The 25,416-nt window shown below is 39.6% G+C and overlaps 1 protein-coding gene across 1 annotated transcript in view; it reads right to left on the reverse strand.

The window, feature by feature from the left end:
- Positions 1-1,780: 1,780 nt before the first annotated feature.
- Positions 1,781-25,416, reverse strand: part of COLEC10 (collectin subfamily member 10) — a 47,502-nt gene continuing 23,866 nt past the window's right edge. Inside the window, exons 3-7 of the mRNA XM_036876450.2 lie at positions 17,749-17,820; positions 16,290-16,361; positions 8,185-8,238; positions 6,705-6,800; positions 1,781-4,880 (exon numbers count right to left, since the gene is read on the reverse strand). Coding sequence (XP_036732345.2) covers positions 4,489-4,880; positions 6,705-6,800; positions 8,185-8,238; positions 16,290-16,361; positions 17,749-17,820 — 686 coding nt within the window. The 3' untranslated portion in view covers positions 1,781-4,488. The remainder of the gene's footprint in view (positions 4,881-6,704; positions 6,801-8,184; positions 8,239-16,289; positions 16,362-17,748; positions 17,821-25,416) is intronic.

The following is a 25,416-nucleotide window of genomic DNA, read 5'->3' on the forward strand; positions in this document are numbered from 1 at the left end:
TCAGCTTTGACTTCCTTCCCCCACTGGCACTGGTCACCTGCTCTGAACCCTCTCCCTGGGGCCTTACAAAATCATCCACCACTTAACAGCCTCCTACCTGGTGGGTTGACCCTGTCTGCCATGTACTCCCTCCTAATAAATAGGTTATTTGTGATTGAGATGCCCCACATGACTTTGAATACCATTCCCACCCCACATCCCTCCCACCCATGCCTCACCAAACACAATCTGAATTCACTGGAAGTGCTGCATGCCATCTAGCTTTAGAGAAATCTGTAAAACTGGAAAACAACCTTCATGATTATTACCATGGTGAGGACAGTTCTCTCTGCCCCATCTGTAATTTCATTCAGAGCCTTTCCCAGCTTGTGTGAGGACCAGGCCCCTCAGTGTTATAAGCAGCACAAGACAGAACAAGGACAATGGGTGCAAATTAGAGAGAAGTGTATTTTAGTTTACTATAAGGAAAAACTTTCTAATGGGGTTAGCAAATTACTAAAACTTTCAAATATGGACTGTGTGACCATCAGGGTAGAGTAAAAGGAAGTCCTGTATTCCTGAAGATATTTATAAGCAAATAGTTTTTTTTCCTTGTAATCTCCATTCGAAAGGACATGACCTTTGTCCCCTCAAATTTTAAGGGACTTTGCTAGATAATGAAGGCCTTACAATCTCCAGGAAATACAAGTCAGTGAGTTCATTTTTAAGTTAAAAAAAAACATTTATTTTTTATTTGATTAACATAGGTTTAGATGAACTGCATCTTAGAAAAAGTATAGACCGTTTAAGAATCAATTACATCCAATTACGACTCTCAGCTCTATTTCTCATCAGCATTGCATCTTTTGACAGGCATGAATAGCCATTGTCTTGAAGATGAAAATTTTATCTGGAAATGAGGATAAAAAAGTTACCTTTCTGTGTATACACACACACAGACACAAATACAAATGTAGAGCATATATATTTATACGTATGTGTGTATATATACATGTATAGACATATATAGTGTATATGCTGTATACATTTATTTTGTTACTTAAGTAATTTTTTATATACAGGTATCCCTCACTTTTCAAAAGTTTGCATTATGCCACTTCACTTTTACAAAAGACCTACATTAATACCTGGTTTTGCTAATCCAAAAATATTTAATAGGATTTCCACTTTTCTGAAAATGGAAAATAGTGTTCAGCATTTGTTTTGCAGCAAGCTGCTATAGCGGCAGTGCACACCCTGAGCTGCAGGAGCAGCCCCCAAGCTCTATCCCTGGACCTACACTCAGCATCTCAGAGTCAAGCCACCATAGGTTTGAACTGTGTCTGTGAGCATCTGTGCTTTGTGTGATTTATTTTATGCATCGGTCAGCAAGATGTGTCTTAAGGTATCAGAAAAGTCTAAGACAGGTTTTTTTTGGATTTGAGAACACTCAAAAACGTTTGCATATACCTTAATGGCAACTACTTCTTCTCTTTACTTGATTTCAGCTTGCAAAAGGTTTCATAGGAACACTTTATTTTCAGATAGTGGGGGAAGCCTGTATCTTCAGATACGGTTTGTTTCTTTTCAACATGTGCCTGGTAGTAATGGCTAAGTTTTATCGTACCCATATAACGTGGTCTGGCTGACACCCTGATGCTTACCTCATTATTCATTACCTTCTTTATCTGTCCGGCCACTCTGTGAGGAGGAGTGTAACTCCGGGGGGAAAATCCTGGGGCAAATTACCTTTGAAACCAAAATCAGTCAAAGGTTGAAATAAACGGGTGGGGAGAAACCCGTTTATTTCTTACAAGCAGTCGCCCACTTCTGCTCTCCCATGTCTCTTGTGAACAGGCTGCAGAAGGGGCCCCACCTAACCTCTCTGTCTAGATATGCCCCACTCAACCATTTAATTACCTACTGATATGGAGATGGCCTACTTCTCTCCACCTCTTGGAAACACCTTTTGATATGGAGATGTACTAAAGCCAGGTGAGTTGTTCTGGAAATATTCAAATTTTACCCACACTTGGGTTTCAGTAATCTCATTGGGAAAATGGCAGTAAAAATGTCTGCTTTTCCTACTTCACAGAGTTTATCAGAATCAAATGAAAAATGACATGTGGAGACTTTTATTTTGTAAAGCACCAAGTGCTTCACAAAATTTAAGTTTTTTCATAGTAAATCTCAGTGTGTGGTGCCTTTGAAATCTCTTCCTGGTAAGGTTGCAGGATGAATCCTATTCTTTAAAACTGTCTCTCTTGGAAGCATTGGCAGCAAAGATGAGTCAATGAGAGAAATGTTATTATTATAATGATCATAATAGAAATAATAATAGCACTTACAGCACACACAATAAATATTCATACTTTGGGCGCTTAGAACAAATCAGAATATAGATTCCCCATTTGAGCTGCCCCTAGGCAATGTTGCTGCCTATTACCTTTCTCTTCACTTCTGATCCCTTTCTTATCCTCCAAATCTTTTTAGGTTCATATTCCTCATAGGATCTTGGCTGGCATCCTACCAAAGGATACTGGCTTTAATACGGTGTCCTGCTTTGTAATTTTTATTAAATTGCCCTGCCTTCAAAATATCATATTATGCACATTCTCAAAATTTTGAATAAGTAACTAGTTTATTAACCTGATGAATGGCAAACATTGAATAAACTCCTGTGATTGAGCTGAACTGATTAACGTATTAATGGGAGACCTTGATTTTGGACATTCAACATGGCGAGAACCTTCAGAGCTTCCCCCAGGTGTGAGAAGTGCAAAGGTCATGAATTTGGCTAGTGGACTGTTTTGTATGACTTAAAATTCGAATTAGAAATTGACTACTGCTGACATTGCAAGAGATGAAGCTATATTATAAACTTCTGGTTTTCTGACTTCTCTTGAAATAGCAGAACATGGAGTAACACTGGGTCTTCCATTGCAAAAATAGCAATGCCTGAGGAGCAGGTGGTTGGTTCCTTTAGAAGGGCAAGCTGTGTTCAGTCCTAGGCTCCCCACCTGTTCAATTATTTATGTCATCTGCATGGCCTCTGTTGGATCTGAGTTTGTGACCCTTGATAAACCCACAGAAACAGCCTAATTTAATCCTCTCTCATAACCAGTTAGTCATGAGTGAAATCATGGACAGATGGTTTAAGGAGAACATATGTTGTTGATCTGTTTCTCTTATTTCATTAACCATTTTGCCAGCATTTTAAGCAGTCTAATCATATGTCACAAACTATAACTGGAGCAGCAGTTTAGAAGGGGGGGGATAATCTTGAGTTCTGTTGAACTACTTGTTTTAAAATTTCAAATGAAAGCTGCTTTGAGTTTTGATCTGCAGTTCAAAGTGGAATTTTACCAGCTTAGTATATGTGAGTCCTAGGTATGTTCCAAACTCCATGCCTGACATATTCCTGTGATGTCAGAGTACTGGACAGAGCATCTCTTACAATATACATTTATGGAGAGTAAAGGGCCTTCCACAAAATGTCACCATGAGTGATTTATTAGATGCAAGGAGGAGGGGACTTAGAGACTTTACATTGCTAGCACCTTGAAGCTTCGGGCGTTTTCTGAAGACTTCACAAACCCTTTCCTTCATTCCCCATACCTAAGGGGAGGAAAGTTCATATGGATAAACATGAGACTAGAGAAAATGGGGCCATATTAATAGCAGGGGACATTTAGCAGTAGGATTATAAATAATATTGTTTGGGAACAAACCCTTTCATTTTTAAAAATTTCAAGTTCTTAAGTTCTCTTTTCCTCATATCAGAAAGTTACTATCTGGGGACCTGTGATTAAGTTGTGGGCCTACACAAAGGGGGCCAAGGCAGCTGCTTGGTGTACCTTAGTAAAGGCTGTCTATCAGAAGCACAAAAGCTGTCTGTATGATTCCATATGGTCTGAACAGGTCCCTGGGCTAGAAGTTCCTCCTATGGAGGCTTGGGGTTGAAGTATTTCTGTGTCTGTGCAAACAGGAGGACCTTGTGAGTGTGGCTATGGTCATGATGGATGCTGGTCAAAGGAAAGGGGATCTTGGGCTCAAAGACAGGTAATATCTTGGCATTCCTGACAGCAGCCTTCCTGTATGTCTGGCTTTGAACAATGGCAGCTTAGCAGGTTAGCCTAATCACCAACCAACTGTCCGATTATCCATGAGCTTAAGAAGCTTAAAGGAGAGTTTTAGGGCTTGAAGGAGAGGTGGCAGAGCAAATGCCAAGCGAGCATTCCATTTGAGCCACAGACAACCACCTCCTGCACCATAAGCAATTCAAACTCTCTTTTTGGGACCCTGGGGAGCTATTGGTTCAATAACACGCCTTGTACGACATGTTCATAATCGTCACAGAAGACCATGGCGATGGAGATTCCAAACCTCAGTTTAGATTTACTACTGGATTTAGAACGCATGTAAGAGGTGTAATTAGGAAGAAAAGATGGATAAAAATAACTGCAACGGTAGTCACAGGGAAACAACACATGGGTAGCGTGAGAGAAGTTACTTTTTCTTCTTGAGAAACTCACAGACAAAGTACATGGTAAGATGGCACTCGGTGTCATTCCACCTGCCGGAGCTCAGCATTTCCACGCAGTCCTCGTGACCAAGGGGGTCGCTGGGCTCCCCGTCCTTCCAGTTGCTGTAGTTCTGCAGTGGAGTGTTGTCCGTGAACACGTACTGCCCCTCCTTCTCCAGATCATTCAACCCGATGAACACCCGGAAGAAGCCGCTCTTGGCCACGTAGTCAGCGATGAGGGTGTTGGCAGCCTCGTCCTTCGGCATGGCTAACATGCCCCCCCGGATCCGGCAGTGGGTCAGGGATTCCCGGTAGTTCTTCTCCTCCTGCACGATGTAGTAGAATTTCTCTTCAGTTTCCCTAATCCCTGCTATGACTTTGCAGAGAGGAAAAGAGGGCTATGATGACATAACTCAAAGAGAGAAAAGGCAAGTGTATACTATGGTCAACATAAGTTTATTTATTCAACATTCAACAGTTATTTTTCAAGGCCCTATTTTATGAGGCAGGTTTAATATCTTCTCCACCTTCCCAGGTATCAAATGGGGACCAACCCCCCACCATTTGTCCTCCCTACTCTTCCTCCTTAACTCCCCACACAACTGTGAAGCCGAGAGCTATGCTGACAAAGACTTGTTATGTGAGCTGCCACCCAGTTCATCTCAGACTACTTTTCCTATACTAGTTGATGCTTTTGCCACTATATGCCCTTCTCTCTTCCACTTCTATGCCTGGAAAGTTTTCTCTCTGCTTTAGCTGGCAGACTCCTGCTCATCATCTACACCTCAATGGGAGCCTCTTCTCCTACAAGGGCCTTTCCAGTGCCCCTGGGCAGACACAGGCACTCTTGTGTGCTTTCCCTGTGTTTCCATTGTCGCTTCCAGTTCCTCCCTTATAGCACTCAATATTTTCTAGTCTGATTGTTTGTGTGTCCCTGGTACTGAACTGGAATGTCTTGAGAACAACGGCCGTGTCTTTGCTACTCTGTTGCCTGCAACAGTAATGGTGCAATAAAAGATTATTGAACAGATATGGAAATAATACAGAAGTTTGGCCACTCTGGGCTAAGGTCCTGGGGTTGAACATGTTCACAGATTAAGACTATCTACAGTTCAGTCCAGACATATGAAGCAGATTGAGCTACTGAGTAACCTTGAGGCCAGAGCTGGAGACTTGGAACCATCCTGAGTCCATAATACGCTATCTATGTATAGCATATTTTTTTAGGGCCCATAAATGAAAATTCACACAGAAATCTGTCACCACTCAAATGTTACGAACTACTGCTGAATGTTGAACCTCTGAGGTCTGGTTTATTCATGAGAGTTCAAGGCATGTCAGAGGTAGCATCTTAGTGTGGGTTATAACCAGAGCTGTAATTAGGGTGGCTAGGTCACATCAGGCATTTCAGGGCCTCTGACATGACAAGATGAAGATGAACACAAGATGGCATATGCATGCTTCCAACCATGTATAACAAACACAGCTGGATTACAATAAATGAATGGACAATAAGATGAAGCCAATTGCAACTGTAATTACAATAGATTCTCATTCATAGTGTCTCAGAAGAGGTCACATAAGCCCTAGTTTAAGGAGAAATGGACAAGGGATAACAAAAAATAACTGATAAGGCAAGCGGCAAAATTTAGAGAAAGCCATAAGTTAACTATTAATTTGTAGTGAGGGTTGAGAAATCAGTGAAGCCTGTATTTAAATCCCTGATCCACTGTTTATTAGCTCTGTTATCTATGGGCAAGGCAATCTCTCAAATCTTCAGTTAAATCTTAGTACCTACATCATAGTTATTATTATTATTCCACATACTCAAGAAAGCAGCTATTGCTTTTATTATGCCTTCTGTTTTTTGAGATGCTAGCTTTGTTTAACTCTTGCTGTCCCTTTTTATTCTTAAGGTATGACTTGTCAAAATCTGCCCTTTTCTCCATTCCTCTCTCTTCCGAAAGTACCTTTTCTACCCATAGAAATATAGCAATATTCCACAGACATGGCCACGTGTATGACTATGTGTGGTGGACGTAAAGTGTCCTGGAGTCTGAGTGGATAACTGGCATTCTGAAAGACCTTTAAGTTGGTGGCCCTGCTCAGCCCAAGATATTTCCTGCTGGGAATATTGGAATTGTAGTGTTGTAAGAGACTAAATTGAGAGGCAGCACAAAGCTAGAGAGAATATACGTACCATTCTTGATGAACTTCATAGATGTCTTAAGCCGAGCAACACTAATGTCCAGTTGTCCCACAACTTTCCGGTATCTTCCACAATCACATACAGTACCTTTTAAATTTCAAAAACCGTGAATTCATGTTGAAGCACGTGCAGACTGGTTGAAGAGCAATCACTGTCTTCCCAATATTTACTATCTTTTTCTAATCTGGCTGTCTCTCTGCAAATAGCTTTATTTTTCATCTTTTATTTAAAACAAGGTTTCCAATTTATATTGCCTTAGGAATTCTGAAAATACCTTTTTCAAATGTTTTGAGTGAGTTAAAACAGTTCTAAACCAGATTTTTTAAAAGATGAGTAGATAAGACAAACCACTGCACACATATTGTGGACCATTTGGCATTTTTTTGCAACACAGAACATGCCTGTCCAATCTCAGAATAAGATCTTTACAACTTCCTTAAAACATATTTTTATCCAGTCCTGTCTTCTGTTACCTCATTGTTGACTGACTCACACAACTCTCCCAAGACAGGAGAAACTTTCATGATGAAATTAAATGTCCATTCTGATTATCCACTTGGATTATAGCTTGAATGTTTCAAGGACTAAATTTAAATACTGTGAATGGAATCCACTTACCATTTCAAGAGCCAGTTGTCCATTTGTGGATTAACTATTATTTTAATTTCGCCATTCGTTCCCCTTTCTCTTTTACCTTTTCAACTATCTACTGATATGTGACAGAGGTGGGATTGTAAGGAAAATGATGTGAAATTCAAATGATTCTCTTTTTCTATTTAACAGCTGCTTCCTGTAATCATTTCCTTTTGCTTTTTCTTTGGGAGTTGGAAAGCAAAAACAATTTTATTAGCCAAAGGAGAAAAAAAAATCTGTGCTTTACTGATCCATATTCATAATTAAACATAAGGAAATTAAAATAACTCTTAGAATTAGTCCTTACAACCTTTCTGTGGATAGAACCAACCAAAGCCCTCAGGAACATCTACTTTCTTTCCCTGCACACAGCCCTGGAAGGAAGCCCCCAGTACTCAGGGAGACCCCCCTGGCCATTGGGGGCATGTTCTGTAGCCATGGGGTCTTTCCAGACCTGGCCGGTTGGCTGCTGACAAACTGCTTGCTGTATTTGGTTGAGATGCGATGGAATGTAAGGCATGCTAATGCCGTCCTATTGCTGAGGCCACTGTGGATTTTCCTCTGGGTCTAGGAGAGTGAGGGCTGCTTTCTGATATGCTGGTCAGCTTCCTCACAGTATTCATGCCTGGGATGGTATGTGCCATCATCTCCTAGCCCAGGGCTTGGAAAGTCACTGGCAGATAGAGAGGAAAGTTCCCTTCCCTTTCCTGTAGCTTGAGTAAAATCTGTAGCAAGGTTAAGCACGTTGAAAAACTTGTTTATTTCACAGATGAAATTTTTGAGATGAATACATTTGGAATGATGCTAGAAATTTAAGAGAAAACCGAGCATGTCATACCTGCTTTGCCCTTTCCTCCGGTTATCCCAGGCAAACCCTTTTCCCCTTTGTCACCTGGATAAAAACAATAGCCATATGAAGAAAAATGAACTAAAATGGTGAATTATTTCAGGCAGGCAATATCTCATACACCTCAAATCACAGGAACAGTTTTCAATTTCACTTACAATAGCTCTAACTAATATTCCTTGGTTTTACATAAATAATCTGATTTTCAGTTGGTTGCACAGGTACAACTAATCAAACAAGTCATAATTTATTTAGATGGAATGTAGAATTCCAGTAGGATGTGTAAGAAACATTTGAATTCGTGTCACCTATCCTACTAACATGTTTTTATAATATGGCCTTCTAAGCAAGGCTAATACAATTCTCTGCATGTTTTTAATTTTAAAATGACCATTATTTTGGATCAACTGATTAGCATACTGCAGTGTTCTTCCATGTGGCTTTGCCCTTGGATTTTAAAGAACACGTATTGTGCTTTTTCAATTTAATTCAACAAATATTTACTGTTTACTTACTCTATGCAAGACCAGAAGCTTGGTACTTTGAGAAGATACAGAGAGACAAGATTAAACTTCTGACTTGAAGAAATTTACCCTTTTTAGAAAAGATACGATGTATACAAATATCTGTAATACAAAGTTAGGTCAAATATATTATGCTGAAATATCAACCTTGGTAATTTTCCTTTTGCTCTTGTTTGTGTGTAACCATTTCTTATTCAGCCAGAAGCATCCACAAAATAATTCTCAGATAATCAGGAATATTAAAGCAGAGATGAAAAAAAATGTTGACTTTTTTCTGACTTCAAAATAAGCTCTTGAAGCCCACATCAGACGCAATAATTGAAAGCAAAAGCTTTTGATTTATAAGAGGAAATGTTTGGCTGAAGTTTTCGAGAATCAAAAGAGAAGATCCTGATAGAAGTAAAAAAAGAGTTTATGCTTCGATAGTGATGTGGAAAAACAGAAAGAAAGAATTCAGGAGGGATAAATATAGGAAATGAAGGTTATCAGGCTAAAAATAAGTTTGGGACTTACCCTGGTAAGAGTTTGGAGTGGCGAGGGAATTGGTTATAGACCCAAGGGGGCAATGTGAGGGAGAAAGGACTCGGCATTGAGGTCTTGCCTAACCCCATCCTTTAGCAGCAGAAGGGAAGAAATGGGAGACATTCTTAAACCCACGGGGTACCCTGTGTTGCCTGCCCATTAGCTATGCTTTTCACCACTATCTGCTGAGTGCTTTTCATGCAGAGACCTGTGCAAACTGGCTGTTGATTGTCTAAGAAGGCATGCCTGCCAGGGCTCCAAGGGTTTGCTGGGCCTTACCAAACTGATGCATGTGGGGAGTGATGTCTTTACAGTGTTGCCGGACATTCAGGAGCCCTCCAAACAGAAAGAGGGCATCCTTGAAACTCAAAATGCAATGTAAGTATTTAGGAGGAGGCCTCAGAACTTGTATTTGGATGAAATGAGACAAAGGTGACATCTATGACAGTAGAAGATGATAAATATTGTAAGAGATGTTGAACAGACATAACAATACTCTGAGAGGGAGCTTGAAGCGACAGTGCTCATCTTCTAAGGAGATAGCTTTGGAGGTTGGTTCTGAAGATGGGAGCAGAGTAGGGGACAATGTACAACAGAGGTATAGCTGGGAAAAAAGCATGGAAATATGCAGACACTGATGAGAAAGATTGATCTGCCTGCACCTAAGTTGTGCCTGTAAATTCCTCATTTCCCTCATATGTAAATTGGAAAAGATATGAATAGATTTTGGGAATATATTCATGGAAGAAAGGGAATATGTATTTGCTAAGTGTCAATCATTTGCTAAATACCATTTCAGATACTTTATAGATATTATCATATTAGTTATAGATATTATCATATTAAGTCCTATGAGCCAGGTACTATCATTACCTTTATCCTACAACTGAAGAAACTGAGGGTCAGAGAGGCAAAATAACTCGCTCAGGGACTTAGAGTAATTCAGTGGCAGTGCTGGGTGTTAAAGCCCCACCATTTCTGATTTGCCGGCTCATGGTGCTCCCCACATGAGTTAGCCAATGATTAAGTGAAGGCAAGCAAAGCGTTCAAAAATGTTATCAAAAGTTGAAAGGAACACCATATCCTTGTCACCACCAAAACCAATATGAACTTAAAAGATTGTACAAATATAGTTTAGTACTTTATCTTTTTAAAACAATGTGCTTTTTTTCCATATAAATCTCTTTCAATCCAGCATGGGCTGGATGTAGTTCTGTGGTGATCCTAGTTCTCGGCTAAGCAATGATGGACGTAACAGAAGCATAAATAGAGTATTTTCTTTGGAAAAATCATCAGTTTTTAAGGAAACAAGCACATGTAAGAGGTCAAGGAGATGGGACACTATCACTACTACATACTAACGGAGTGAAATAAAGGAAATGCCTGCTAGGTACTCCAAGAAGGCGAAGAAGGCTGTGGATCAAAGTAGAGAAACTTCATTGATGTGATAAATAGTGTAGGAAGCAGATTCTTGAATTGATAAATGGCTTTTTTTTGTTTACCTGACAAGATGTAAGCACTGTGATTACTTTCCAGTAATTTGACATGATTTCCTTTCCTTTTTTTAACAGAATGGAAGTCAAAGCAGTGTGATGGAGGGAAAGACCACGGAAGCTGGAAAAACCACGGTTTGAGTCCTGGCTCTGCCTCCGACTAGCCAAATGCAGACAGGTTACTTAATTTCTCGAAGCTTCATTTTTAAAGTGGGAATAATGGAAGCTAAAATCGTAAGGTCATTAAAGAGAATAAATTAGAGAATGTCATCTTAGCATGGGATTAGCTCCTTGCTTGACTCATAGAGGATGCTTAATCAATGCTAGTTTCTGTCCCCTAAATCAGAGTTATGGTAAAAGAAAGCATGCCAACTCCTTAGCCTCACTGGAGGATGTGAGATTTTTCTGTCGATTTTCCCCAAATCAACTCTGGTTTAAAGACACACACAAAAATGTATTTTGGTTCATAAGTGGGAATATGTCCATAATAACTGTCTTAAGGTTGAAGTTTTAAAGGTTGCATTTAAACAAACAAAGAAAATCATGGTGCTTTCACTGTAAAAGGACTATTGACCTCATATAAAAACATTTGGCTATGAGATGGGATTTACCTCTACAAAATCATTCTTATTCCCCAAATGAAATATTGACATCCAGAAAGCTACCTTATCCACACAAGTGACATTAAGGTCAGTCTAGAAAGTTGAGATCAATCTGAGTCGGTGAAAAATTTAAAAGGGCTATTGACAAAAGGAGGACAATAAATTTCAAAGTACAGATTAAAAAAGAAATTAATCCAGGTGAGCCAGAACACTGAACCTCCATTCTAAAAAAATTCCAGCACACGTTCATAAATACTGATGGCATATCTCTGGAGGAGAAGGTAATCCTAGCCAGTGGTGGAAATTGATGTTAAGGGACAGTGATACTTATGGAAATAAAGGGAAGTAAAGAGGTAGTGACATATGTTATCATTGATTTTTTTCATCCTTAATGCAACAAACATTTAGAAAGTTGGTACTATATAATAGGCATTAGGATAAAATGATTAAAAGTACAGCCCCCACATAAAACTTATATTTAGTTAAACAAATAGACCTAATAACTCGTTCATTTACTGGTTCCCTTTAGAAGTGCACATTCTATGGGGTGGGGGCAGACAAGCTCATCTGTTATGACAATGCTCAGAGTGATGGAGGGAATGGGGAACTGGCCGGAAGAAGATAAGGTTAGTTAACCCTATTGTTTCTAAACTGCTGCTTTAATATTTATGGAGTTTACCCACCTCAAGGTCGGAAAAATCATACTAAAACTCTTGACCCTCTCATGTCTCTGTCATCTACCACCCTCCCAAGTTACCTGGTCTAACGTTATGAAAGGGTTAAGACCTGCTTCCAGGTCTTCAACTCTCCTTGTTGGAGTCTCAGCTAGATTTGACATATCAAATTCCAGGAAAGTGCAGCATCTAGAGTAACTCACTGAAAAATGAGGTTTTTGAATTCTGAACGTGTCCATGCCAGTGACTTATCCCTCAACCCCAATCTAATTTCTGTTCATCTCCAGGGCAATACTTGGGATCTTAACCATCCTGACTACTTCTCAGAAATCTTGAAGTCCAACATCCCACTTTCTGGCTGTACCATCCCATTCCTTTAGCTACTTGTTAAATGAAGCTCATATAGCTAGAATTGCATTTTATCCATCTTGCATTTTATTTGAAGCTTATACAATTTGAGGAGCCCTCTTTAAGAAAAATAACAGAAAATTACAGATAGAAGAGTGGTTTAAAAATGAATACATAAGAAAAGAAATAAAAACAAATCACTAAATCTTTAATGTAGACAAATACCACATTGCAAAAATTCACTAAAAAGTACATTTTAATTAATAAATAAATGTTGTATCTCTATAATTCTTTTTTATTTCATATACATCATGGGCTGAATATGTTTTGCTGCATTCTTGAATATCCAGTTGACTTAGCACTATTTATTGATAGAGGGATCATTTCCCATTGTAAAGTAAGGCCAACTTGGCATAAATCCAGTTTGGGAGTCTCTTTCTGCCCGCTCCATTCCCTTCCGGTCTGTCTTTGCATTAAGTCAATACTATCTTAATGGTTGTAGCTTCATGATAACTTTTAAACTCACTGTTCCAAGCCTTTGAGCTTTGTTTTTCATTTGCAAAATTGTCTTTGGGTTTTCTTGGTTCTTTTCATCTCTATGTACATTTTGAATTTGTTTAATCAAATTCCAAGAGAATTCATTCTGGGCTGTTGATTGAGATAGCATTGAATTTACACATCAATTCAAGGGTCATCTTAATATTCTCTTAACAATATCAAGTCTTCCAACGTGTGAATGTAGTTTTACTTCCATTTCCAGCTATTCTTTAATGTCCCTCATTATCATTATGTAGTGCATGTTGGAGAGGGCTTGTACATCTTTTGAAAGGTTTATTCCTAGATATTTGGATATTTTGATGCTGTAATACATGGCATCTCCATTTCATTTTTAAATGGTTCCCAATATGTAGGAACAAAATTAATTTTTGTACAATAAGCTGTCTAAAAAACTTAGCAATACAAATAGATAATTTGTAGATTCTTTGTATCATCTGGATATGCAGTCATGTCATGTGTAAATCATGACCTTTTTGTTTCTTCATTTCCAAATATGATGATTCTTCTCTCTTGTTCTTGCATTTTTGCTCCGGTGGGATCCTCTTCTTTAAGGTTAATAAGAATTGGTGATGTGGGCTCTGCTCATCTCATTCCCAGTATCAGGTGAGAAGTGTTCAGTATTTCATGAACGAGTATGATTTTAATAGGTTTTTAGCTGTTGATGTGCCTTTTCAAATTACATATGTTTCCTTCTATTTCTAGTTTGCTAAGATTTCTTTAAACATGAATGGATATATGCTTAATTAAATATGTTTCAAAATTTCTAGAGTTCTAATGGGAAATATTTATTTTTGAAATGAAAAAGGAGGGGCATGTTCCTCTACCATGCTTCTTTGGGAGGCCTTGAATACTAACTCAGTTTGAGCAACTTTCTGCTCAAGCCTCTTAGTCTCGGAGTGCTGCCTGGCTTGTGAACTGGTGAATGACTTGAAAGGAAAAATAGCCCAGAACATATAGCTTACCTTAGGGTGAGTCCTTTCTGCTCCAGATCATGGCTCCTAAAGTCCTATTCAATTTGGCAGCTTTCTCATGCCTGCAAGTATGTCTATTTTTTTTTTTTTGACTCACTTAGTCATTCTTACAGAAGGGTTAATGCAGATGAATTTCTTATGCCTGTAGCCAAAATCTGAATTTTGTTTTTATTATTGATTCTGTAAGAAGTTTCTTTCATCTTTACAGCTTGTAACTGATGATGAATATAAATTAAGAATGTTGTCAAGTTGGAGAATACCTCTGCAAAGTCTTTTTCATATATGATCTATTAGATTTGGAAAAATTTCTCAAAGACTAGTTCTGGCCCTGTACATTTCAAACCTTGTTTCCGTCCAAAATTCACTCGTTTCTTGGGCTGGATGCCCCAGGACACATTCATATGATGATCCGATCTTTGCTTCTATATTTTTCTTATTAAGACTTTGGAGAGATCTAGACAGTAAGTGGTAGTAGTGTTCTTGGAAGCTATACCCACGTTGGAATTGTTAGCAATACCTTGACTATACAGGGAAGTAACTACAAGCCTCATAAATATATTCCATTCAGTCCAAACTAAATGTTTCCCAACTCAAGTCCCTCTTAGCTAGCTCCCCAAATACATGTCCACTCCAAAAATCATCTGATACAAAAGTATGATCGAGTGAAGCTGCAGCAGAAGGAACACAGTTGTCTTAACCCATGTGTTCTTCCTGGGGATGATATCGCCTCAAGGATGTAAAAGTCAGTTCTTGGAGGGGTGAAAAATATTAATCTTTTTTATATACAAAGCACAATATATACACAACAGATATATACTCCATGGATGGTATTAAAATACCATGGGGGAGGCAATTAGGAAAACTATTCCTAAAAAGGTTTGTTGAGGAGAAATAGTTTTAAAAAATGTTTAAAGGTATGATTTTAACCAGTTGAGGTTAAAATGCCTGACTTTGCAAATCTTACCAAGACATATGGCCACGGCATCCATTTGCCAAGGCTCCTGTCAGAGTCTTGGTAAGGGTCCCAGCAAATGAAGGACTCTGAAGCCAAAGCTTCAATGGCTACATGGTAAAACCACCACAGACACATGCTACAGCAGGACACATGGCCTTTGAGGAGTCCCTGGAGCTACGCCCTAGCTCTGAGGATTTCAGCCACAGGTGAACATGCACTATAAGCTACCAGATGAAAAATAACAATCGCAATTTCTTTTAGAGGCACTACCTTCTGTCCTTGCCCTCAAATGCAGGCTGAAGGAACTTACTCAAAGGAATGAGTTGGAAAGAAATGGGGAGAGAGGAAGGACACAGCCTCAGGATGAGAGAGGGGCCATAGCTTCAGCTCACATTGCATATATCAACTTACCTGCAAGAGGACACTGCTGGCCATTGGGAGGCACTGGGTTAATGATGCAGCTCCTCAAGCCATATATAGAAGGGAAGGCTGGAAGGTACAGCAAAGCTGGAGAGTTCTATTACCTGTGGCACTGAGATTCCTCTAATCTCTTGTACAAGGATCTCTTGCATCTCCCTCAAATGCGTTTTCCCCATTTCCATAAACATGTTACTATTCTTCAAGTCCTGGACCATTCTTCTTCATATCAGTCTTGCCTTACTCTCCCACATGGTTCTGATAGTAGTCATGTAGTTATTCAGTTATTGTAATTCATTCCGAGAAAGTCTTATCTTCCTAAATAGTCTCTGAGCTCCTTGTGATAAAATTCTGATTCTCATTCTGCTTTGTATTTTCAGACCAAGTGGAATAATGCCAGTATGAACTGCTGCATATCAGAAGCAATTAGAACCTGCTACCGTTGTGAACTTTATGAGAAGATGATAGGGAAGGAGTGCCTAGGTAACAAAGAGGAGGCTAACTCACTGCAGAATATTGAAGCTGTGAGTATGTACAGAATCTGAACAGGACTGAAAACAAAAGGCTGTGTGTATCTACACTTCAAGTTCCTAACCTGTTAATAGATCCCAGATGCAGTATTGTTATTGTAATTATATAACTCAAATTAAGAAAGAAAATTATACAATTCTCAGCTACCTTGAGTTTTAGGAATAACTGTTTTCTACAGCTGAACATACTTCCTTGCCATGATATCCATTTTAATTATATCAAGGGTTCCAACCAGTAGATCCCAGGTGAGATATATAGAGACTACCCGAACTTTGTATTTGATTCTGTCCCTGAACTTCTGCTTAAGTTTGCTCAAGGCCTTTTATTTTCTTTTAGACAGATTGCTTATGTACAGAAGAAACAGCCAAGATATGAAGAAAGAGAAAACTCTTTTTACAAAGGAAGAAAAGCAATCGTTTTCTTGATACAGAACCTTTCAAACTATGTCAAGGGTATTCTCAATTTGCTTTAAACTGCTACTTAGAATAAAATGCAGCTTACCCTTCTTGCCAATAGGCCCGGTCTTGCCAATGTTGCCCTGGTCTCCTATGTCACCTAGATCTCCTTTAATTCCTGAAAAGCAAAGCATATCATTCTTATATCCTGAGGTCTTATTCCATTTAAGGATGTGGCTAATATAGGATATCTACGTGAAGTAAATACCAAAAAGTGCATCCTTCTATCTGTGGTATATAACATATATTCTGTGCTATATTGTCTATTTTAATAGCATTAAAATGTATGCATAAAAAATTAAAATGTAGGTGAGTATGACAATTGGGGACCTGATGATATTAAAATGCTTACTGATGCAATATTTCTAAAAGGTCTATAACAGAGGATGTTTAATCTGAAGGTCAGAAAAGGGGATGAGTGTAAGAATTCTTGCATTTTATTCCTATTCTGTTCCTCTCCAGATCAATTCTGGCTCCACTTTAGGATTCTATTTCCTCTCTATTTTAAAACAGTATTTGACTATATTAGCCATTTTAAAAAAGAATAGGGAATATACAATTATAATTGATCAAAGGGACATCAGAGATTGTCCCACCAAGTTTTTGTCCAAAGAATATGATCAGGAATAGCTGAGTTCTTCCAAAATTGTTATTACTTTTATTTTTCTAAACATATTTACTGGTTATAAAGCTATGTTTATTTTGTGATAATAATTTTGCAATTGATTGTGCATATTTACAGAATATTGTACATATTTAGATTATTCTGTAATAATATGCAAATATCTATGTAAATATGTAAATAACATTCAAATATGTAAATAGTCAAAGAGTTAAAATCAGCCCTTCTCCAGCTGAGGTCTCAAAGGCCTGTGAATCTTTTCTGCCCCCTAATTTACTGAAGATTTAAAAATGAACAGTTGAGGGCTGCCACCTAATAGCAGTTTGCAGGGAATATTTCTAGTGCTTGGAAGATGAACACTTACACATCACAATCCTATGTTTTGGTGAGGCTTACTCTTGGCATTATGAGTAAAAACACTGCCTAAAAGCCTTTGAGTTTTTCTCATCTCCTTTGCTTCTGCTTCTCCCCCACCGCACCCTCTGCCAAGAGATCTTGGAGAAAGGTGAGTAAATCAAGGGTCAGAAAACTTTGTTTCTTTCCCTGCTTACACTCCAGGCTGGCCAAGAAGCAATGCTTAGCAGTGGCTTCTGAGGGGACACACAACTATGGACACAGCTGTGTTTCTAAAACTCATAGTTCCTTAGAAATTCCTGGAGACTGTGATTCCCTAGGGCTCCCGGAGCAACCAGTCCAGCCAGCCCAAGGATGTGGCTTGAGAAATGTTTCTGAGTTTCTCACAGGAGCTCTCTTGTGGTAAGTTCATTATCTGAAATACATTTCATACAGTTGGAGCAGAGGGTGTTATGAAAGTTGCTAATTTCCAGAGTAAGGCCAGGAGAGAGAGAAAAGCCATTCTAACACCCCAGTGTCATTGACCTACCTTTTGGCCCCATGCGCCCCACTTTGCCATGCTTTCCCTCCTCTCCTGGATCTCCTTTTTCACCATCATCTCCTTGAAATTGAAAATGAATGAGAGGAGCAGCTCAGACAGTAACATAAGCACACACTCCCCAGGAAAAGGTGAACATGGTTGGAATCCATCCCTCAGCCCAGTGCTCTGATGTGAGTACATACGTAGGCCCACATGGGCTGACCCCCAGGGAAAGACTGTCTCCACATTGTTGGAGGGGTGTCTTCAAGAGGACATGACTGCCGGTTGACCCGTGGGAAGGACCCAGGCAATTGGAGGCTCCTCATACCCTTCCCAGTCCTTGGAGTGTGCATTCCCTTCCGCCCGCCATTCCCATAGCCTGAGCCATTGCAAGGACAAAGCCTTGAGAGAGTGAGGTGCTGCTGAGACCATCTGGCTCGTGTTCTCCTCTGAACCCATTAAGGTCTCTATATAAACTTTTAAGATTCTGGCTGCATGTACAGAGATCTCCTTGCCCAGGACAAGCCTCATAAGTAAGTCCCTTTCCTTATTAACACATCGACCTACCCCTGTGGAGTGGCCTGCCTCTGTCTTTGGTCTCTACTTACCTTCCATGCATGGGGGCCAGTTTCAAATTTTACCCAGGAAATTCCTGACTTTGTGAACCAATACACATCCAACTTGTTTGAAGAAACATCCTTGTTAGTGAATCCTGAGATTTTTTTATTGACAAATGTCTATTCTTGCTGGAGAATTTGGCAAATTCCGGAAGCATGTACATGTATATACATCCATATACATGTATCTCAATGTACTATATATATGAATATATAATAAAATACAAATATAATTATGCAAATATATATATGATAAATATTACATATAAATTTATTATTCTCTGACTGCACGCTTGACCAAAACTGTAGGCACGGACCAGGAAGCTAAGAACAGAAGAATAGCAAGGAAACGGGAAGAGCAGCAAAGCAGTTCTTGGTGAGCAGCGACCCTCTTAGGCACTGTGGATCTAGTTCTAGCACCTCACCCAGTCAAGAAGGACTGAGGGTAGTTTAATGCAGAGTGTCCCAGTGGATCAGCATCCTGGACTTTGATGTCATGCTCGCTGCTGATGGGTTTAGCAGTTCTTCAAATGTCAGTGATTGAGTCTCTTGGCTTTGGAGTAAGACAGATCTGGACTTTCTTAGCTCTACTGCTCACTATCTGGAGAAAGTTGACTGCCCTTTCTGAGTCTCCATTTCATCTCCTGCAAACTGAATTAATAACAGCTACTAGAGAAAGCTCTTAAGTTTGATAAGATAATATGCATAAAAGAACTGGAACATAATCAGTGCTTAGCAGCAGTGGCTGTTACTCTTTTTATACTTCAGTTTCCTTCTCCTTAATGTGCAGATAATACCCACCCTCCCTATTCTCTCAACTGTTTTAGGATCAACAAGCTAAGTATGTGAACGTCCTTTGAAAATAAAGGGCACAATGCACACAATATTATGACCAACTACTTGCGTTATCATCACAGCATTCTCAGGACATAAAGGAGTCTTGTCAATCACCAGTGGAAAAAAGTAGATAAAAGACTTCTAAAGACAAAAATGAAGTTCCTGGGATTACACAGGCTGGCAGAGAGAAAGTTGAGATGTTCACTTATTTGTCCAGAAAAAGCATAACTAGCCATTCTCTATTTTTTTTCTGAGAGCAGAATGCTAATACTTTCAATGGAAGCATAAGCAAAGTATGGGACAGTTGCATTTCCAGGTTGTGAGATGGGCCAAGTATTGGGCCACTTCACACGTGAAGCTTGAGAATCTCCTTTTGGGGAAGCCTTTTGAAAAAGAATGCACAGTTGATTTGTGTGATCAGACCGGAGGCATGAAGTGAATGGACTAGGTGGTAGTTCTTTAGATAAAATCAGTAGTGAATGTTTATCGAGCAACTATAGTATGTGCCGGCACTGTGCTCATGTAACCATCACAGCAATTCTAAGAGGTGAAAATGATTATTTTCCACTTCGTTAATGGAAAAAACTGAACCTCGGTGCAATTAAATTACTTGCCTATTGTCATAAAGGTTCTGAGTGATAGAACTAGCATTCTGTCCCTCCCGATCCCCACCAGTAGACAACTGTCCCTTCCAGGGTAAGCTTCTGAGACTGATTGTGGATTTTTGATAACTTGGCACTGTGACAAATTTTTCAAGGAGAAAAGGGGAGATGCAAAAAGAATGACAGTTTTTGTTACTTTTTAGATAAGAAAGATAGTGGGGAAGAAAAAAACAGATTCATATTGGAATGACTGAATTCACAGTGAATCTATCCTTGAGGCAGTTTAGTGTAAGACCTGGCTTTGCCACTCACTAGCCAAGGGACTTTGGGAAGTCCTTGACCTTTTTTAAGCCTTGTTTTGGTCATTTGTAGAATGGACAAAATAATACCTGTTTCAGAGGGTTTTAGTAAAAGTCCAGTTAGAAAACTATGTTCCTTCAGGAAGCTTTCTCGAGAAGCCAGGCTAAATTCTATCTCTAATTACCCTCATTGTTTAAAATATCATTTTATACTAGTGAGTCTGTTTCTCTTAAACTCAGCTGCGATTTGTGGGGTGGCTGGGGTCATGAGTGATTTATTCTAGCATTCCTAGAATTTAGCACAGTGTTTGGCTCTGGTGCTCAATAAATATACTTAAACTAGATGTATTAGATGTATTTTGTGAGCCATAAAACATTTTGCAAATGTAATGGTACTGTTTATTGACTCTTATGTGCCCAGAGGGTTTCTTGCACTTGACATGCATCTTATCATTTGATCCCCACAGCAACCTTTGGGATAAATACTATTCTTAACTCTATTTTACAGATGAAGAAATGGGGTCAAAGAGACGTTAGGTAACTTCCCAGGGTCACGTAGCTCATAAGGAATAAAGCCAAGATTCAAACCAGGCTATTTGCTTTCAAAGCCCATGTTCTGAACAAGCTGTGTGATTGGGAACAAATTCCTATCTTAGTATTTCTGGATTTTGGATTGCTATTCTGTAGAATGGGATCAAAGGTGCATGCTCTGCTCACCAAAAGGCAAGATCAAAAGAAGGCATGTATGTGAAGCACTTTGTGAATCATAAAACCACATGAATGTAAATTATTGGTGCCATTATTATTTCTCCTCCTTCTCCCTCTTTCTGTGAACTTTCCCATTCATTTTCAAGCAGGTATCTAACTGGAGGCAGGCACATGAGTGACTTAGTCATCTACTGCTCCCTGGTGGCTCCTGATAGACACCTGGGAGGGTGAAAATAAGATTATTATTCTTCTGACCTGTGGGCCTACATGCCAGCTTGGTGGTGAGCGGGCTGCTGTCAGGGATGAAGTAAACAACTTGTGCCCTTTCCCTTAGCTTGGGTCCCTAGGTTCATCTGATCTTTGGGACTTGCTTTAATGAGAACAGAAAAGAGGTATAAAAGCAAGCTTTGGAAAGGATCCCCACATGGCTCACAGTTGCCTGCTTTTATCGTCTTGGCAATATTTCATTGGATTAGTAGGGCAATTTAGACTTCCTTTGCTTCTTTTAAAAATAGCTACTTAAATTTTAAAATTAAATGAAAAGCTATCAACTGAAATGAACTAATTTCAATTTTACAAAAATGATTTGTTGCGCACCCCCATCCCCCAGACCCCCAGCTTGCTGTGATCATCTCTCCAGCAGAATTCCAGCAGAGCCCACAGTTGACTGATTTTTCTTAGGTAGGATCTTTTCCCCCAGCAAGCAAAAAGTCTTTTAAAATTAAATTCTAGTTTGAAATGAAATAGCTGAACCTAGGTCAGTACCCCCTGCTCAAAGGAAGCTATTATTAAAAATTAGTGCTTTTGGAAATACTGAAGAAAATTCACTGGAAGCTGTACTATTCCCACTGCCAAAATAATCTTACGTACTGGGGGGAGGTTAGTAGCAATCCGTCTCCTGATCAGCTTTAGGATTGAGTGGGACAGGTGGTATGGTGTGCTTTGCAATGAGGCCAGGATTCCTGCCTAAGATACGTCCTTCCCATCCCGTCTTATATCTTCTGTCCATAGGTGCCAATTACATCCTTGTTCTTGGAAATGTCAGTAGTCTCATCAGTTACTTCCTAGACCTCTGGGGTATATTCCAGATACACTATTTTGGTCATAAAATGAACCACTTCCCAGTATCTTTCCTTCCCCAGTCACCACCTCATCATTTCACTGAAACATTCAGCCCTCCTTGGGGCCTGCTATTGTTTGCTTTCTCCCCACTCACCAGGTCATTAGTCTGTCTATGCCTTCACCTCCCTCCCCAGGTGTCCTGAATTCTTTCAACCCAGTCACTTCCATGCAGCCCTCCCGAAGGCAAGAGGTGTGCACTACATTGGTGGAAAGAGCCCTGGAGCAAGTCATACCATGTCTCTGAGTCTCAGTTTCCTCCATAAATTGAGAAAATAATCCCTACTGCATAGGATCATGGTGGACTGAAAGAGACAATGCATGAAAAGTATTCAGCATGATGCCTGGTGCTTGGTAAGCTCATCTGGTCTTATGATAAGGAGGACAGAAGGGAGGTATAAAAATGACTGTCATGATCATGAGCATGATCATCACCAACACCACCAGAAATGACACCTCTTTAAACCTCCCTTTATATTCACTACCTCAACCCTTATCCTATAATCATTACATACTTTTTTGTCAACTGGACTATCTGGTTTTTTCACTCTTGACTATGAAAATTTTCACACAACTAAAGATAGAAATAAATATACACCTGTTATTGATATTTAACAATATGGTGCCATTGCTTTGTCTATGTATTTTTACTAATTTTTTAAAAAATGTAAATTACAGACATCATGACATCAAGACATCTTTCTTAATACTTCAGTGAGTGTCAGAAAAAGATAGCACTCTCCTATGTAAACAAAATGTCATTATTTCAATCTTACTTTGTGATGGGCTGTAGGGATTTGCTAAAGTCACCCTCATAGAGTTCTGTGATCTCATTTATCTTGAGCTCCTAAAGCTGGGCTGTATAAAATCTGATAAAAAAGAGGTGAGCAGAGAGGCAGACATTCAGGAGTAAATCTAGGTTCTCTGAAAACAATTCATGCCAAATAATTCCATTTTCTCTTCTGAAAGGAGGAGATCTAGTAATAAAATGGAAAACTCTTACATATCCTGAGTTCAAGTCCTGATTATTTTACTTTGCAGCTTTGTGAACCTAGGTGTGATATTTAACATTTCCAATTTTCCGTTGTACCTACAACTGGACATGCCTAGAGTACCTGTCTGTTACATCTCCCACACCGAAGGAGTGTCCTTACTCTGAGACACATGGTACTTTGATTCATTTTAATAGCTTTATGGTGGAAATAGCAGGAAGAAATCCATAAAAAGCTAAAACAGCTGAAAGCTTAGATGATGGTTATCATATTTTTTAGCACTAAAGTATTTTCCATTAAGGTTTGTACATTCTTTATAGACATTGTATTATTGCACACTTACAGGATAATAATGTGAACATAACTTTTGTATGCACTGGAAAACCAAAAAAATTATTTGTTTTCACTTTATTGTGATGGTCACTTTATTGCAGTGGCCTGGCACTGAGCCTGAAATCTCTCTGATGTATGCCTGTACTGTCCACATAATGCCTAGTGTTACCTGTACTGCCTGAAGGTGGGATTCTCCAACTATCTAAAGGGCCTGAGACCCTAGAACTGGCACCGATCACTTGGGAAATGGAGCCAACAGAAGGAGACGATCCGCCACCTTAGAGCAGGCCTCCCGAGCAGGGCTCACCGACTCCTGTAGGTGGGCGCACTGTGGAGAGATCACACACCAGTGGTGACATTTCATCACAGCTTTCTTTCCTCATTTGACTGAGGGGACAGTTCCTTCATATTTCTTTTAATGAAAGCTACAAATTGAGCAAGCCTGATTTCTCAGTGAGGAATGACGTGTGGACGTTATGTTTGCCGTCTTCAGTGCTGTGAAGCAGCCTCTCTGTGCACAAGGGGGACCCAGGCCTTGGCCAACCTTGCTTAAGAGTAATATTAACCATATATTTCATGTGAGTAGAAAAACCCTTACACAGCAGGAAGGCAGGAGTCCCCTCAGAGATTTTTCTGAGATTCTTCCTTAACCTTGCCTTACCCAGTTATGGGTAACTTTCAAAAAGGAAGACTCGCGTTTCCGCGGGGGTTGCAGAGAGGATAGACTATTGCTGAAGTACCTGAATCTATTTTACCTCCATGAAGGGAGATACCTTCTTTAAAATGAAGGCATTATAGAGGAAAGCAGAACTGAGGTGTGGAGACTGGATCCTGAATGGGCATGAAATAAGACCATTGTCCTAAAATAATGAACATTTTTCCTAACACATTTAAAGTGTTTATAAAATATTATTTATTCTGGTTCTAGAGTAGGGATATGGTTACAAAGGAACCAAGTTCATCTTAGTCCCTAGACTGAGATGCCTTAAGGAGGAAGGTTATCCAAGGGAGACTCTTATGTGGAAGATAGAGCACTTGATCAAGATTCAATTTGCCAAGGATTCAGCCTTCAGAACCACAGGTCATGAGTGACAGGACACTCATTGGAAGCTCGGTGCAATGGACAGACCGGAGTTTTATAGTTTGGTAAGGGCTGAATTGTCTCCCCCACCCAAAATTCACATGTGGCAACCCTACTCCAGTATTTCTGAACATGACTGTATTTGGAGATAAGGCCTTTAAAGAGGTGATTAAGTTAAATGGTGGCTGTTTAAGCAGTTATAATCCAATCTGACCAGTACCTTTATGAGTAGTGCAAATTTGTACACACAAAGGGACACAGTGGATTTGTGCAGACACCCCTGGCAAGGCCATGTGAGGACACACTGAGAGGGAGGCCATCTGCATGCCAAGGAGAGAGGCTTAGCTAAGAGAGAGACCACATCTGCCAACTCCTGGGCTTTAGCCTTTCAGTCTCCGTAACAGTGAGACAATACATTTCTGTGGTTGTCTGTGGTATTTTGTGGCCACCTGGTTTGTGGTATTTTGTTGGAGCTCCTTTGCAAACTAAGCCATCATCATGGAGACCTAGGCTGAAGTCGTATATCTGCACTGAACACCTCTTAAATCTTGTACTAAATAATTACTCTTTCTGTCTCAGACTCTCATCCTGGATAACTGAGATAGTTACACTTTCCTCATGGAGTTACACAAAGATTAAATGGTATTATGGATGGCAACGTTCATAGGGGAGCTCCCTGACTTGGGTATGTCCTCACTGATCCACTGCATACTGAGTGTATAGAGGGCGTCTTATTGCTTTCACCTACCTGGTGTCCTCTACCCGTGCTTCCGGAAACAGTCCCACAATTTTCCATAGAAAACCACATGTTTATTCTCAATCCATGTAGGTTGAACCTTGCCCACAGTAAGTGGTTCAGCAATGGACATATGGCCTAATAAGAGCCAAGGGGTGTCCATTTGTAGACATAAGTCTCCTCGATCACTCAAACAGTTACAACTTTCAAAAAGGAAGACTCGCTTTTCTGCAGGGATTGCAGAGAGGATAGCCTACTACTGAAGTACCTGAATCTATTTTACTACCATGAAGGAAGAACCTTTTTTAAAATGAAGTCATTATAGAGGAAAGCAGAACTGAGGGGTGAAGACT

This window comes from Manis pentadactyla, chromosome 3 (assembly GCF_030020395.1).
Source record: "Manis pentadactyla isolate mManPen7 chromosome 3, mManPen7.hap1, whole genome shotgun sequence".
Lineage (NCBI taxonomy): Eukaryota > Metazoa > Chordata > Mammalia > Pholidota > Manidae > Manis > Manis pentadactyla.